Raw genomic sequence first — 12,802 nt, forward strand, 5'->3', positions numbered from 1 at the left:
AGGAATCAAAAATCCAGACACACTAGGTGTGAAACCAATGTCCCAGCAAGCAATTTCCAGCATATCAAGTCAGAACACCTCCAAAAGATGCAGTTGTGCAATTTACTCCTGTTACAGACAGAAGTCATGTTTTCACTATCCCCTCAACTACTGTTAAACAACAGCTTTACCTCAATCCGCAGTATCTGTTAGCTCATAAAATATTTATGAGACAGAGAAAATTTTCCTTTTTTCTTTTGCTAGCTCATTCGCTTCTAGCTATAGAATCATACTGCTCCTTTTAAACCATTGCTACCAAAATTACTCATGGTTTCTCCAGTACTAATGTAAGTTTGAAAGGGTTTGCTCAGTTTGCCAGTCAAATCTTCCTTGGTACCATACAACCGAGGGAGAACAGATCTGTTTTTCTTCTTCACATTCAACCACAATCCAAACGCAGAAGTGTACACAGGAACCTACAGACAGGAAAACAGCCTCCAACACAATTGTAGTAGTGCATGGCTCTGCATGGCTGCTCTTTTAAAACTGAGCACAAGGATATCTTCCCATGTCCACACAATTTCCCTCATTAATTTGCACACCTGCCCTGGGACTCCTCATGACCCACAGTAATGATGTGCTTTATTGCTCCTCATTAAATTCGACACCTGCCTCAGATTTATTCCTGAGCCACTGCATGGGTTGCTTGTACAATACATTTTCTCATGGAAAACCACCATATTCTTGTACCAAAAGTGAGCATTTTAATCCCTTTCAGCTATATTCTCTCCCTGATCAACATTTTTGTGTGGCTGCCAGAATAAGACATAATGAGCTTGATTTTCAGCCAGATCTCAATCAGCATCTTGGTTCCACAAGCAAAATCCAGTGACTTCAACTGAATTTTTGCACCAAACAGATGGTACAGTGAGTTATCTGTATGATTTAGGAACATAAGATTCGATCTATCTTTATATCTAATTCTGGACCATGCCACAGAGGCTGTGATTGATAGAACTGCAAAAAGAGCTCCAAAAACCTGAAGGAACTGCCACGATTGCTGAATAATCTAATATAATAGAATAAAATAATAGAAACAATTATTATAGCTTTAAGAAAAGAATGATGAGTTGTCAGTGGCCATTTTAGAGGTTGCTAGGCAACCATGCAATACAGCTAAGCCTTCTAAGCTTTGGTTGCTTTAAAGCAGAGGTTCCCAAACTGTGCTCCAAGGAGCACTTGGTGCGTCGCGAAACATCTCCTAGTACTCCATGAACAGATTGGAAAGAAAAATACTACTGGCATTCAGTTTAGTATATAAGTACTAGGTGAAAATTAGTGCGCTGTGACGAATTTCTCTCCTGAAAAGTGTTCCATGACTCAAAATGTTTGGGAAACTCTGCTCTAAAGTAAAGCCCAGGGGAGCAGAAGAAGTGGACTGGGGGTGGGGGGCAAATATAGGGTTGCCAACTTCCAGGTGGTGGCTGAAGATCTCCCGCTGTTATAACTGATCTCCAGCCAATAGAGATCAGTTCACCTGGAGAAAATGGCTGCTTTGGCAATTGGACTCTATGGCATTGAAGTCCCTCCCCTCTCCAAATCCCTCTCTCCTCAGGCTCGGCCCCCAAAATCTCCAGGTATTTCCCAACCCGGAGCTGGCAACGCTAGCCAAAAGCAATCCTGGAAAGGTCCTGTCCCCCCTCTTCCGTCATGTCAGAGAACTCATTGGGGACAGGCACTGTGGTGGGCAAGGGAGTCTCACTACCCATACAACTGGGCCTGGCCTAGCCACCTGCACTATGCATCTGAGCCAAACTTTGCACAGGGACATGTTGCCAGGTCTGGTTGGGAAATTCCTGGAGATTTTGGGATGGGGTTTGGGAAAAGGAAGGACCTCAGCTGGGTATTATACCATACAGCCCACCCTCCAAAGCAGCCATTTTCCCCAAGGGAATTGATCTGTGCACTCTGGAGATCAGTTGAAATTCCAGGAGATCTTCAGGGCCCCACCTGTAGGTTGTGGCAACCTAAGTGGGTGGGAAGGAGAGAAGAAAACAGGAAAAGGGGAGAGGCTACAGGGCTTTCAGGCAGGGAAAGAGGAAATCACAGGGAGGAGGAAACGGGATGGCTCTTGCAAGTCCTCTCAGGTCCCTGCTTGTAAGCACATAATGTTATGTCACCAAGAACACATGAAGCTGCCTTATTCTAAATCAGGTATTGCCTGGCAGCAGTTCTCCAGCGGGAGATCTCCAGCCACCACCTGAAAGTTGGCAACGCTAGGCAGAGGATTTTCGCATCACCCCCTACCTAATCCTTTTACACACTATAAAGGACACTGGATAAGCCACTCTTCGTGAAATAACAACTGTAAAACAATATCCAACAAAGCTTACTGGTTAGTAAGAAAATATGGGGAAATATTACACAAATTTGGCAAGGCAAGACATTCAATAAACTATCATTGCTACTTTCTCTAATAACGTTTCTAGTTTATCAAAAGATATCACTCATGAGGACACTCATAGCCTTGTGTGATCTCTTTTCACTTGATACATTCAACAATTCTGTTGCACGGGAAAAATGGTCTAATAACTATCAGTTCAGTGATCGTCCAAGTCTCTGTTCTGGATACCCACAGAATTAAAGCTGCATAGACAGTGCCCTCAGCTAAAACACACCTCCCCCACCCCAGTTTTGATGTTCTGATTGAAATCTGCCCATTCCACACCACATCCTCACCCCCAATTTGGCAGTATTCTCTGATTAACCAACAGGACCAACTTACTATGCATTTAGCTGATAGCACTGAAAATGCTGTTGTTAATAGCTACAGACTAATGGAATGTTAACAACGCTCTAATGCTACACTCAGGAGTAGTAATGAGTGGTATGGAAGCTATGGAATTAAAATGACTTGTTCCACAGATAATGGAAGTCAGTTCAATGGTCTGATAGTGTCAAACAGTAAGCTCACATATATTACTGTTGCATCCATATCTCACAATACCAATAATAATGTACATTATCTGTATTACTCATAACTAGTACCAATATCCATCTATCAACTATTTGCAAAACACAGATGATAAAAGCACAGTTTTTTTTCTGATACATTTTCAATATACTGCCAAATGTCCACGATCTTGGGAATTTGGCTTGAGGCAGTCTTACCTGTATCATTGCCCGAGATAGCAACAACAAACAGATTTATATCAGGGCTGCTTTCCACCCCTGTGTCAGCATTTGAAGTAGGAGGTGGCTCTTCTTGGGATTCTAAAACCTCCTTGGATGGTCCTGTGGGCTCGGCAATTGCTGTAACACTTGACGATGTAAAATATTCGGTATCGATTTCTGGTTCTGTGATCTTCCCTGTAAAATCATCATCAGTAGTGGTTTTAATGGAAGAAATAGATTCATCAATTATTACCATGTCTATGTTCGTATCCTCGTCTGGCTCCCTGTCAATTAAAGGTAGTTGTGTTTTGGTAATTAAAGGCTTGGATGCTGAAGTAGGCTGGATTTTGTCTACTGCAGCAACTGTAGACGTGGTTATGCCACTTAGCATTGTCGGTTTGCTTGTCTCCATAGCTGAAAATAAAACAGAATCAGTTCTTGTGGCATCTTCTGTTGTTCCTGAACCTTCTGGACTGTGAGTTGTAAGGCTACCTTTTTTTACTGTATCTGTAGATTTTTCAGCTGCAGAAGCAATAGATTCTGTTGGACCTACAGAATGAATTCCTCCACTTTTACTCTCAACAGTTGGCTTAGTGGGAGACACTCCAGTAGGTGTCACTCTGTGTTCAGTGACAGCATCTCCACTGGAAGACAGTTCAGGCTTTGTGCCTGCATCATAAACAGTAATTTTTACACCTGGGTCCAAAGTCTCAGTAGTCGTATATTTTTCCTCATATGCAGATCCCTCAACAGCTCCATCATGTTCAGGTGACAAAGGCAAGTTTGCAGTGTCTGGGACTGTAGCCAGTTTTCCTATAGCTTGATCTTTAGTACTGGATTCCCCTTGAACAACGGCTGCAGCCTCTGTTGCTGTTCTGATGACATCTGTATGAACAGCAGCAGTGACCACGTCTTGACCATAACCATCTTCTACAGTTTTGTAAATGAGGGTAGTACCAGGCTCTGTCTTTGCTAGTGAAACTGAAGTAGTCATTTTTGCTGCCTCTGTAAATGTAACTGACTGTGTGCCTGCTACGTCTTCGATGTCCACTGGAGGAGAAACAGTACTTATTTTGCTTGGAGTTCCTAACTCTGGCTGCTGCTCAGTTGCGCTCCCTTCATAAGCCCAATCATATTTCTGATCTGGTTTCCCTTCAGGCTTCTCTGGTTTCATTTCAGGCGTGGGTGCAAGCATTGTGATTCTGTCATGATGCCTTGTCATCTCATCTCTTTCATCTTTGGTAAAACCTCCTGCCAGGTCTACTATATTACTTGTGTCTGTGACAGTAGACATGTCCCTGGGTAACTCTGTAGTGTCTGATGCAGGAGTAAAAGATGGCATGCTGCTTTCAGCTGGTGACACTTGAGATACTGTGGTCACCTCTCCATCTAAAGTTGTATGTGTGGGAATGAGTCCTTCATGATCTTTACTCTTACCTGAATCAGCAGGGGCCACTGTATGCTCTTCGCTCCCATTTGATTCTGGAGAAACCACATGTACCACTTTGACTTTATCAGTCACTGTAGAAACTGTTGTCTCATGGGTCTTTGTAGCTGATGGTTTCTTGCTTTCAAATAAACTTACTGGGGACAACTCATCTGGTATAGATGTGGTATTTTCACTCAAATAAGTCTTTGACACTTTAACAACATCTGTCTCAGGAGCACTGCTAGAGGTCACTGATCTCTGATCAGTCATAATAGCACCATTGTCATCTTCTTCTAAAGTAAGTTTATGCTTATCGGTGAGCAGCTCTTTGGGAATGACAACAGTTGTGAGTTTTGTGTCAGTTTTTGCTTCCATTGATACTTTTGTGGGATGGATTCCAAGTTCTGTTTGTTCCCTTTTTAGAGTTACAGAAGTCTCGGTTTCAATAGGATAACTCAAGTTAACTCTGAATACAGCATCTACAGAACTTATTGGCCCTACCTCTATCTGTTCAGTTTGCCTTTCATAACTCAAGGAAGCATCATCATGAAAGTCTGAGATAGATGGTGTAGGTGTGGACATTTTATACAATTCTGTTACTTCTGGTGAATCGGTAGAGTCTGTAACAGTCTGAGGTAGAACAGTAGATAAACGAATGGGTTTCTTAGGTATGTTCTCTCTCTGTTTTTCTCCGGGTATGACATCGGGCCAAACAGAAGTTTTGGATGGCGGTATCTTCAGTTCAGTTAATAAACTGCCTGATCCACTTTCCAAAGGTATATGTAGTTCAACAGATGTCGAATCTGATACATTCTGTTTAGCTAAGCAAAAGAAAAGTTATAAAAAGAATTAGAAACTTCAGCAATTTAAAAATTACTTATTTCATATTTGTCTGCTTTAATCTAATCTAAAGCATTTTTTTTAAATAAAGATATGATTCAAACATAATGGAAAGGACATCTGGTCCAGAATATCGATGCTAGGTTGTTGGGAGAGGCAAGCTCTCAGGAACATACTGATCCTATTTTATACCATCTATACTGATTGGCAGTTAGTTTCTGGCATAATGCAAAGCCTAAACATCCAGGACCACCTTTAACACATGACCCCATCTAGACAATTAAATAGTTGTTGGAGGTCCCAGTATGGTATGGTAGGTAGAATTCTGGGACTTGGGCAACCACGACTCAAATGCCTATTTAACATGAAACTCAATGGATGACTTTGGGTGAGTCACTCTATCACCCTAACCTAACTCTCAGGATTATTACTAAAACAAAACAGAGGAAGAAGGAACTAAATATGCTAATCTGAGCTCCCTGGAAGAAAAATGGAATAAGATTATGCTAAAATAAAATGTGCATGATTTTCAAGCAGGTACTGTGAACCAGCTCATATTCTTGATGAATCTTTTTTTATAACTGTCAAGTTGATTCCTTGAGAAAATCTAAATTTAAACACCAAAAATAGAAGTGCTTTAGTCATTCATATTCTATATTCCCAAAAGCAGGGAGTCTGACATTCTGCATGAGTAAATATTCTGTCACCTGAAAACCAACATGCTCTAGTTACTACCAGAATGAAAACCACTGAACCACAACTATGGATAGCAATGGGGGTTGGAGACTATTTTGTATGAAGAAATACTATTCCAGCTCTATTGGCAATCATCTAATATCACCATTTACAGTAGAAGCAAACTATATATATTTAACTTTATTACTGCATGATAAACCTTCCAGTTTTACTAAAAATCCAAGGGCAGCTTGAAAAGTTATAGTTGTTTTTTAAAAAATGGGTGTGCCACAGCATCTGATTATTTTGATGCACAATCTGTACTCTGGACAAGAGGCCACTGTTAGGACAGAATATGGAGAAACAGAATGGTTTCCATTTGGCAAAGGTGTCAGTCAAGGATGTATTTTATTTGCCTATCTGCTCAATCTGTATGCAGTGGCAGATGTACTATGAAACTAATGAAGCTTAAGCTTCAGGGCCCCTATTCCTGAAAAGGCCCTGAAGCAACTTTTTTTAAATGAGTGAATTTTTCAACAAAATTGATGGCGTTTTTAAAGTGTTTGTTATTAAAATAAGACTACTTTAGTGATAGAATCATAAGCCAATGGGTTGAAGTACTTAATATTGACCTTAGAATATGCTCTAATACTTATTTCATATGGCCTCAAAATGCCCCTGTAATTGGTCAAATTTCAAAATTTTCTCAGAGTTTGCAGCGCCCAAACCCCCAACTGTATGGGCTTGCTGAGGTCACAAGAATCTATTCATTGTCTACATTTGGGCAGCTGGATCCTCGAATCCTTCGTTGGTGCATGGTTTAATAATTCTATAGCTCAGCCCTTAAAATAGAGCCAATCGGAACCATAAAAAGACATCTGAATTCTCAATTCAGGTGGCACTCGTCTCGCTTGTGCATTTTAACACCAAAAATCAGATTTTGACCTCTTTATCCTAACGAGCCCCCTCTGATGACCTTCTACCTTTCTATTAGAGAATGAGCCAATACATCTGCCATGGAACAATCCCATTGAAGAAGTTAACAGCAGTTACCCAGAACTGGTTGCTGGTGGGAAGGGGCTCACTGTATGGCTCATTTTCAAGGACTCCACCCCACCACCCTGTTCTCCACCATTTGGACCTCGAGGTCCTTGAAAGGGCAGCAAAGTCCTTTGGACCTTGTGGGATGTTGCCCTACTGTTGCTGCTTGTGAAGGGGCTCCCATAACAATCTAAGCTTCAGGGTCCCAAAAATGTAGGTCTGACACTGTATGCAGAACACATATCACAAGATGGATTAGATTTAAATGAAGGAGTGAAAATTGGGGAAAGGAACATTAATAATTTGAGATATGCCAATGATAACACATTATTGGCAGAAAATAGTGAAGACTTGAAATGACTCTTGATAAAGGTTAAAGCAGAAAATGCCAAAGCAGTCACTGGAAAAGACAGTAATGCTAGGAAAAGTTGAAGGAGGCAGGAAAAGAGGAAGACCCAACATGACAGGGATTGACTCTATAAAGGAAGCATGGGCAGCCCTCAGTTTGCAAGACCTGAGCAAGGCTGTTAACGATAGGATGTTTTGGAGGACATTAATTCATAGGGTTGCCATTAAGTCAGAAGCAACTTGACAGCTCTTAACACACTTCCATCTTGCATTAGGATTTGCAGCATTCTGTCATTCAGTGGGAAGATGTTTCTGGATAAAGGGGCCTCAAAATGTCTGAGGGGAAAAAAATTACATTTTAAGGGGGAGGGCTGTGGCTCAGTGGTAGAGCATCTGCTTGACATGCAGAAGGTCCCAGGTTCAGTCCCTGGCATCTCCAGTTAAAGGGACCAGGCAAGTAGGTGATGTGAAAGACCCCTGCCTGAGACCCTGGAGAGCCATTGCCCGTCTGAGTAGACAATACTGACTTGGATGGACCAAGGGTCTGATTCAGTATAAGGCAGCCTCATGTGTGTTCAAAGCATGACATTATCCTCTAGTGCCTACAGATTAAGCAGAGGCTGCACTGTCTTTAGAGGAAAACATGGCTAGGTTCCAATAAAAACAATGAGGTCCTAGCACACAATCCCACGTCTGCTGCCCCCTCTCATCAGAGCACAGGATCAGGAAGAAAAGAAACTAGAGTTCCATCTTCAAGGATACTTCATTTTCTTAACTTAAGAAATTCATTGTAGTGTCAGTCTGTAAGATAGGGTTGCCAAGATAGTCTGTAAGACAGGGTTGCTATCAGCTGGCAACCGCTGGGTGTTTGGGAAGGCAGAGACATCAGTGGAACAGCATGGCATCACTTCCAGGAAAAATCCAGAAGTGACATCATGCCCCTTGAGGAATTGCTGAAGACTCTAGAATGTCCAACCATTCCTAGAAAGTTTCTGTAGAGCTTCTGGTTCCCCTGGAAGTGATGTGATACTCTTGCACCACTGGTGATTTTTAAATTAATTTTTCTTCCACTGGCCAAAAGAGCGGCAACAGGCATTAGAGGTTGCCAGCAGAAGACTTGACAACCCTACTGTAAGGCTAAGGTTGCAATCCTGAGGGGGCGGGGAGGAATCTCTATAGAAGCCGGTGTGACCCCAAGCTGGCATAGGTGCCTCTTTATCATGGTATAAAGTGGTAAACACACCGGCACAGTGGCATTCATGCTGGCATCCAGGAACTTTGGAGCTCCACCGGCCCCACCACCAGCACAGCCAGTCTGGGAACTGATTCCCGGGAGAGAACGGCTGCGCTGGCGTGGAGGAGATGTTCCCTGGGATGGAGCTGCCTTTAGGCAGCTTCCACAGCCCTTTCGGCCCAGGAACACCCCCTTGAGCAGTGGCGAGGCTGCGGCATCTTTTTTGGTGGCACATCCTCACTTTTTTCAATACTAATTTTTCCCCAATTTCCCCTGATTTTATTTTTTAAAGGTTTTTCTCTCTCCACAGCAGTCGGGAAGTCTCAGAGGAGGTGGTGCGGCTTCACCACTCCCAGCTGCTGCGGATCTATCCCCTCCCTTAGGAATGGGCTGTTAGATAGAGTTCACAGAAGTCAGAGGGCGGAGAGACTAAGATATGTGCATGGCAGGAATATTTAGCAATAAACAGAGTTGCAGTGTTCTTGTAATAAAACAATATTAGACTGATAATTTTGCCTTTCCAGAGTATGTATGTATGTATGTATGTATGCATGCATGCATTTAGTCAAACTTATAACCCACTCTACCCCAGCAAGTCAGGCTCAGAGCGGTTCACATAATCTATGAATGATTTCCCCCCAGTTCAGCTTGATGGCTACTTTCATGGGGAAGGCTATTCTATTTAAGCAATGGCTTTCCTGTTGGTTCTGTTCAATGTAGTGCAATCAGCTCAGTGGTAGTTTATGTATTGTTTATATATTATTTTTTCCTGCTCTGAGATGCTACCTGTTTACTTGGCCTTGCCTTGCCAAACAATTTTGTATCCCATTTTGCCTAGGCAACAGGAATGTTTTCTCCTGTGAGTTTGAAAATTAGCAAGGAGAATTCATCAGAAGTGAGGAATAAACTCTAAGAATTTAATTGGGGGGGGGGGGGCTACAGCAGGAAATTGATTTCCTATTGAAAACAATGAAGATGCCCCCAATTTGTCTTATTTATGGTCCACTGTTTAACTCCTGTCCTTCCAAACTAGCATAGAAAATTTAAAAATATTTTTAAATGCAGTTTACTATTATTTCAGCAAGGCCAAAGGCTCCATTGCCTGGCCAATCTTGGATACACTTCTAGATTTAGGAATAAAGACACGGTTTGATTCTAATAAGGAACAACAAAAGTCCCCAAATTCATTCCTGTATTTAGCTTTCTGAACAAAGCTAAATGAAAACAGCATTCAATTTATCTCCAGCTAGCTGGCCAAACGCTCGTATTGATTTCAGCTGACTTGTGTCAGTTTGGGACAAGATGTGAATCTAGATTTATTTTAGATTTGTTTGGTCTAGCAAGGTTCAGAAGATACAGATTTTTTAAGTCTGTGAACTTAACTAAAGAAATGGTTAGATTGTTGTTGTTTTTTAATTTTAGAAAAGAAATAGTTTTTTTAAAAAAATTAAGGCTAGATTGTTAAAGCTGTTTCTTCTCAAGGAAGAAATCTGCCTTTTCCCTAAAGAAGACAACACCATCAAGAGAAGGTTGATTCTTTTGAAATAGGCTCCACTCCAACTTTCAATGGACTGCCTCTCCGTACAGATGTCTTGCATTACTGCACTCCTTGAATCATGTGTTCAGTGGAATATCTTCTTTGTGCTTCTTCTGATGCAAGACATGAGGCAATTTTTCCTAACAAGATAGCCACCTCTAATACAGCAAGAAAGTAAATTATCTCACCAACAGCTGCTTACACCAAAGCCTATTGTGTGGTCTACAAAATGTATTCCCTTTATGCATAACCTGAATGAAGTTGATTTTGAACTAGAAGAGATTTCAAAGATTCTTTTTTTAATTCATTCCCTTCGTGTTTTCCTTAGGCTTTTACTTTGGAACAAAACTTCCTTTTTAATTTGACACCTTTTAAAAAATTAAACAAAGTGACAGCTAAGAATAATTTTTTAAATGTGCCTGAAATGTACATTGTGGAGCTGGAAAATATAATACTTTTTTAAGGCCACAAACTGACCATTTACTATAGGCACAGGTCAAAGAAACCCTCACTATAGGGAAGTTGTTTTCAACAGCTCCCCAAGGTGCCATGGGGGGGGGGGGTTAAGTTCACCTTGGAAATTGATGGCATAGAAAAAATGGTCCAGTCCCTGACACAAGCCACAGTACACGAATCAAAGACAACCACATCTTGTTCTATCTACACTTGCTCCCAGTTTTCTTCTGGGCCCAATTCAAGGTGCTGGAACTGATTGAACTTTAAAGCCGAATGTGGCTTGGGGGCCAGCATACCTTAAGAACCACCTACTCCCCTATGAACATACCCATCTCCTCTAGTCATCTTTGGAGGCCCTGCTTCAGGTGCCCCCCACCATATGAGGCTAGCTGTGTGGCAACCTTAGAAAGGGCCTTCTTGCTCATGGTGCCAAAACTTTGGGACGCCCTTCCCAGGGAGATTTGTCTGTCTCTATCATTGTCTTCCACCAGTGAGTGAAGATATTTTTGTTTGGTGTGGTGTCCCCCCACCAACTGTTATTGGTCCTCCTCCCTGGAGGTGGTTATGTGTGTTTGTGTGTTTATATGCTTTATTGAATTGTTGAAATATTTTATATATGTTAGTAAGGTACAGTTTTGGCCTCAGTTTTTCCCATAAGTAAAGCTTCCATATTTGAACAATCTGGATTTTCAGCTACTTAGTTTTATTTCTGGGCTAAGGTTCTCAGCTCAGTTCCTTTTGTTATCAATGTGAATCGACCAACAAGGATTGTTTAGACTACCTACGCAGATGCAAGACAGCAGCTGTAACTGCTAAGAAATCAACAAAGTGCTTTATTCCCAGGTGCATTTTTCAGGTGTGTTCATGATGTTATGTTCAGGAACTCATCTGGGGAAAGTGTGGAGGAAACAGGGCCTTTGCAAGTGTTTCATCTGAGCAAGAAACAATGGAAGAACAGAAAGATGCAAGACTGATTATGACCAACACCTTTGCAAGAAGCAACATGGAAAAGCAAAACTTAGCACCTGAGCCTTGTAGGCATTTGTTGGGCTTGCCATTCCCCCACTGGGAATGGGGAATTCCCCACCACTAATGGCACTTCCTGCTGCTACTCAGCTGGCTGGTGTGTGTGGGGGGGAAATTGAAGGAAACAGGGGGGACGTCAGCAGCACCCCGGCATGCTGATGTAACTTCCCGTGTGCCTGGAAGTGACATCAGCACATCACTACTGGATGCCAGGGATGCTTTGGTGTTTGGGCAAAACTCTATGGTTTTGCCCAAATGCCAGAGCTTCCTCCTGCAATGCACTGATAAAACTTCTGAACACATAAGGAGTTACATCAGCATGTCGCCACTGATGTCATCACATCGCCAGCGAGGGCCCCTAGTGCCGGTAAGTTCCCTTGCCGGTTGCCATGCCCTGCCTGGTAACCTTAGCATTCATTGATGCTGCAGGTTATGATTTTGGTAAACACAAGGGCAAGTGGCTGAAGAGCCAGAGGCCTAATGAACTAAGGACACTGGTACAATAGCCTGCATGTTAGATTCAGGGAACAAGTACATCTCTGCTGGCTGGCCTTGAGTGCCAGATCCTGGGAAGGAACCCCAGCTATGGGGTTGCCAGGTCCCTCTTTGCCACCAGCGGGAGGTTTTTGGGGCAGAGCCTGAGGAGGGTGGAGTTTGGGGAGGGGAGGGACTTCAATGCCATAGAGTCCAGTTGCCAAAGCGGCCACTTTCTCCAGGTGAACTGATCTCTATTGGCTGGAGATAAGTTGCAATAGGAGGATATTGCCAGTTAGTACCTGGCAACCCTACCCAGCTACTCCTGAAATGTGGAATTGATGTTGCCTGTTCCCCAATATGTCCGGCCCATCAGAGGGAACCTCACACCTGTTTGCAAGCACACACATGCTTTACAGGCATACCTCTCCTTGACTCCCCTCCCAGCTGAAAACTCCACATTGAAAGGTGCAGAATGCACTGCTGATTGCTGAACAAGCATCCAAGTCCAGTAGCATTTTAGAGACCAATAAGATTTTCGAGGTATAAGCTTTATAAAGTCAAAGCTCCCTTAAGGGAGCTTTAACTC

General features: G+C 42.4%; 1 protein-coding gene across 1 annotated transcript in view; it reads right to left on the reverse strand.

Moving 5' to 3' along the window:
- The window catches only part of VCAN (versican), a 166,061-nt gene that overhangs the window by 75,628 nt on the left and 77,631 nt on the right, over positions 1-12,802 (reverse strand). The window contains exon 7 of the mRNA XM_056847925.1: positions 3,151-5,403. Within this exon, the coding sequence (XP_056703903.1) occupies positions 3,151-5,403 (2,253 nt within the window). The remainder of the gene's footprint in view (positions 1-3,150; positions 5,404-12,802) is intronic.

This window comes from Euleptes europaea, chromosome 4, assembly GCF_029931775.1.
Source record: "Euleptes europaea isolate rEulEur1 chromosome 4, rEulEur1.hap1, whole genome shotgun sequence".
NCBI lineage: Eukaryota > Metazoa > Chordata > Lepidosauria > Squamata > Sphaerodactylidae > Euleptes > Euleptes europaea.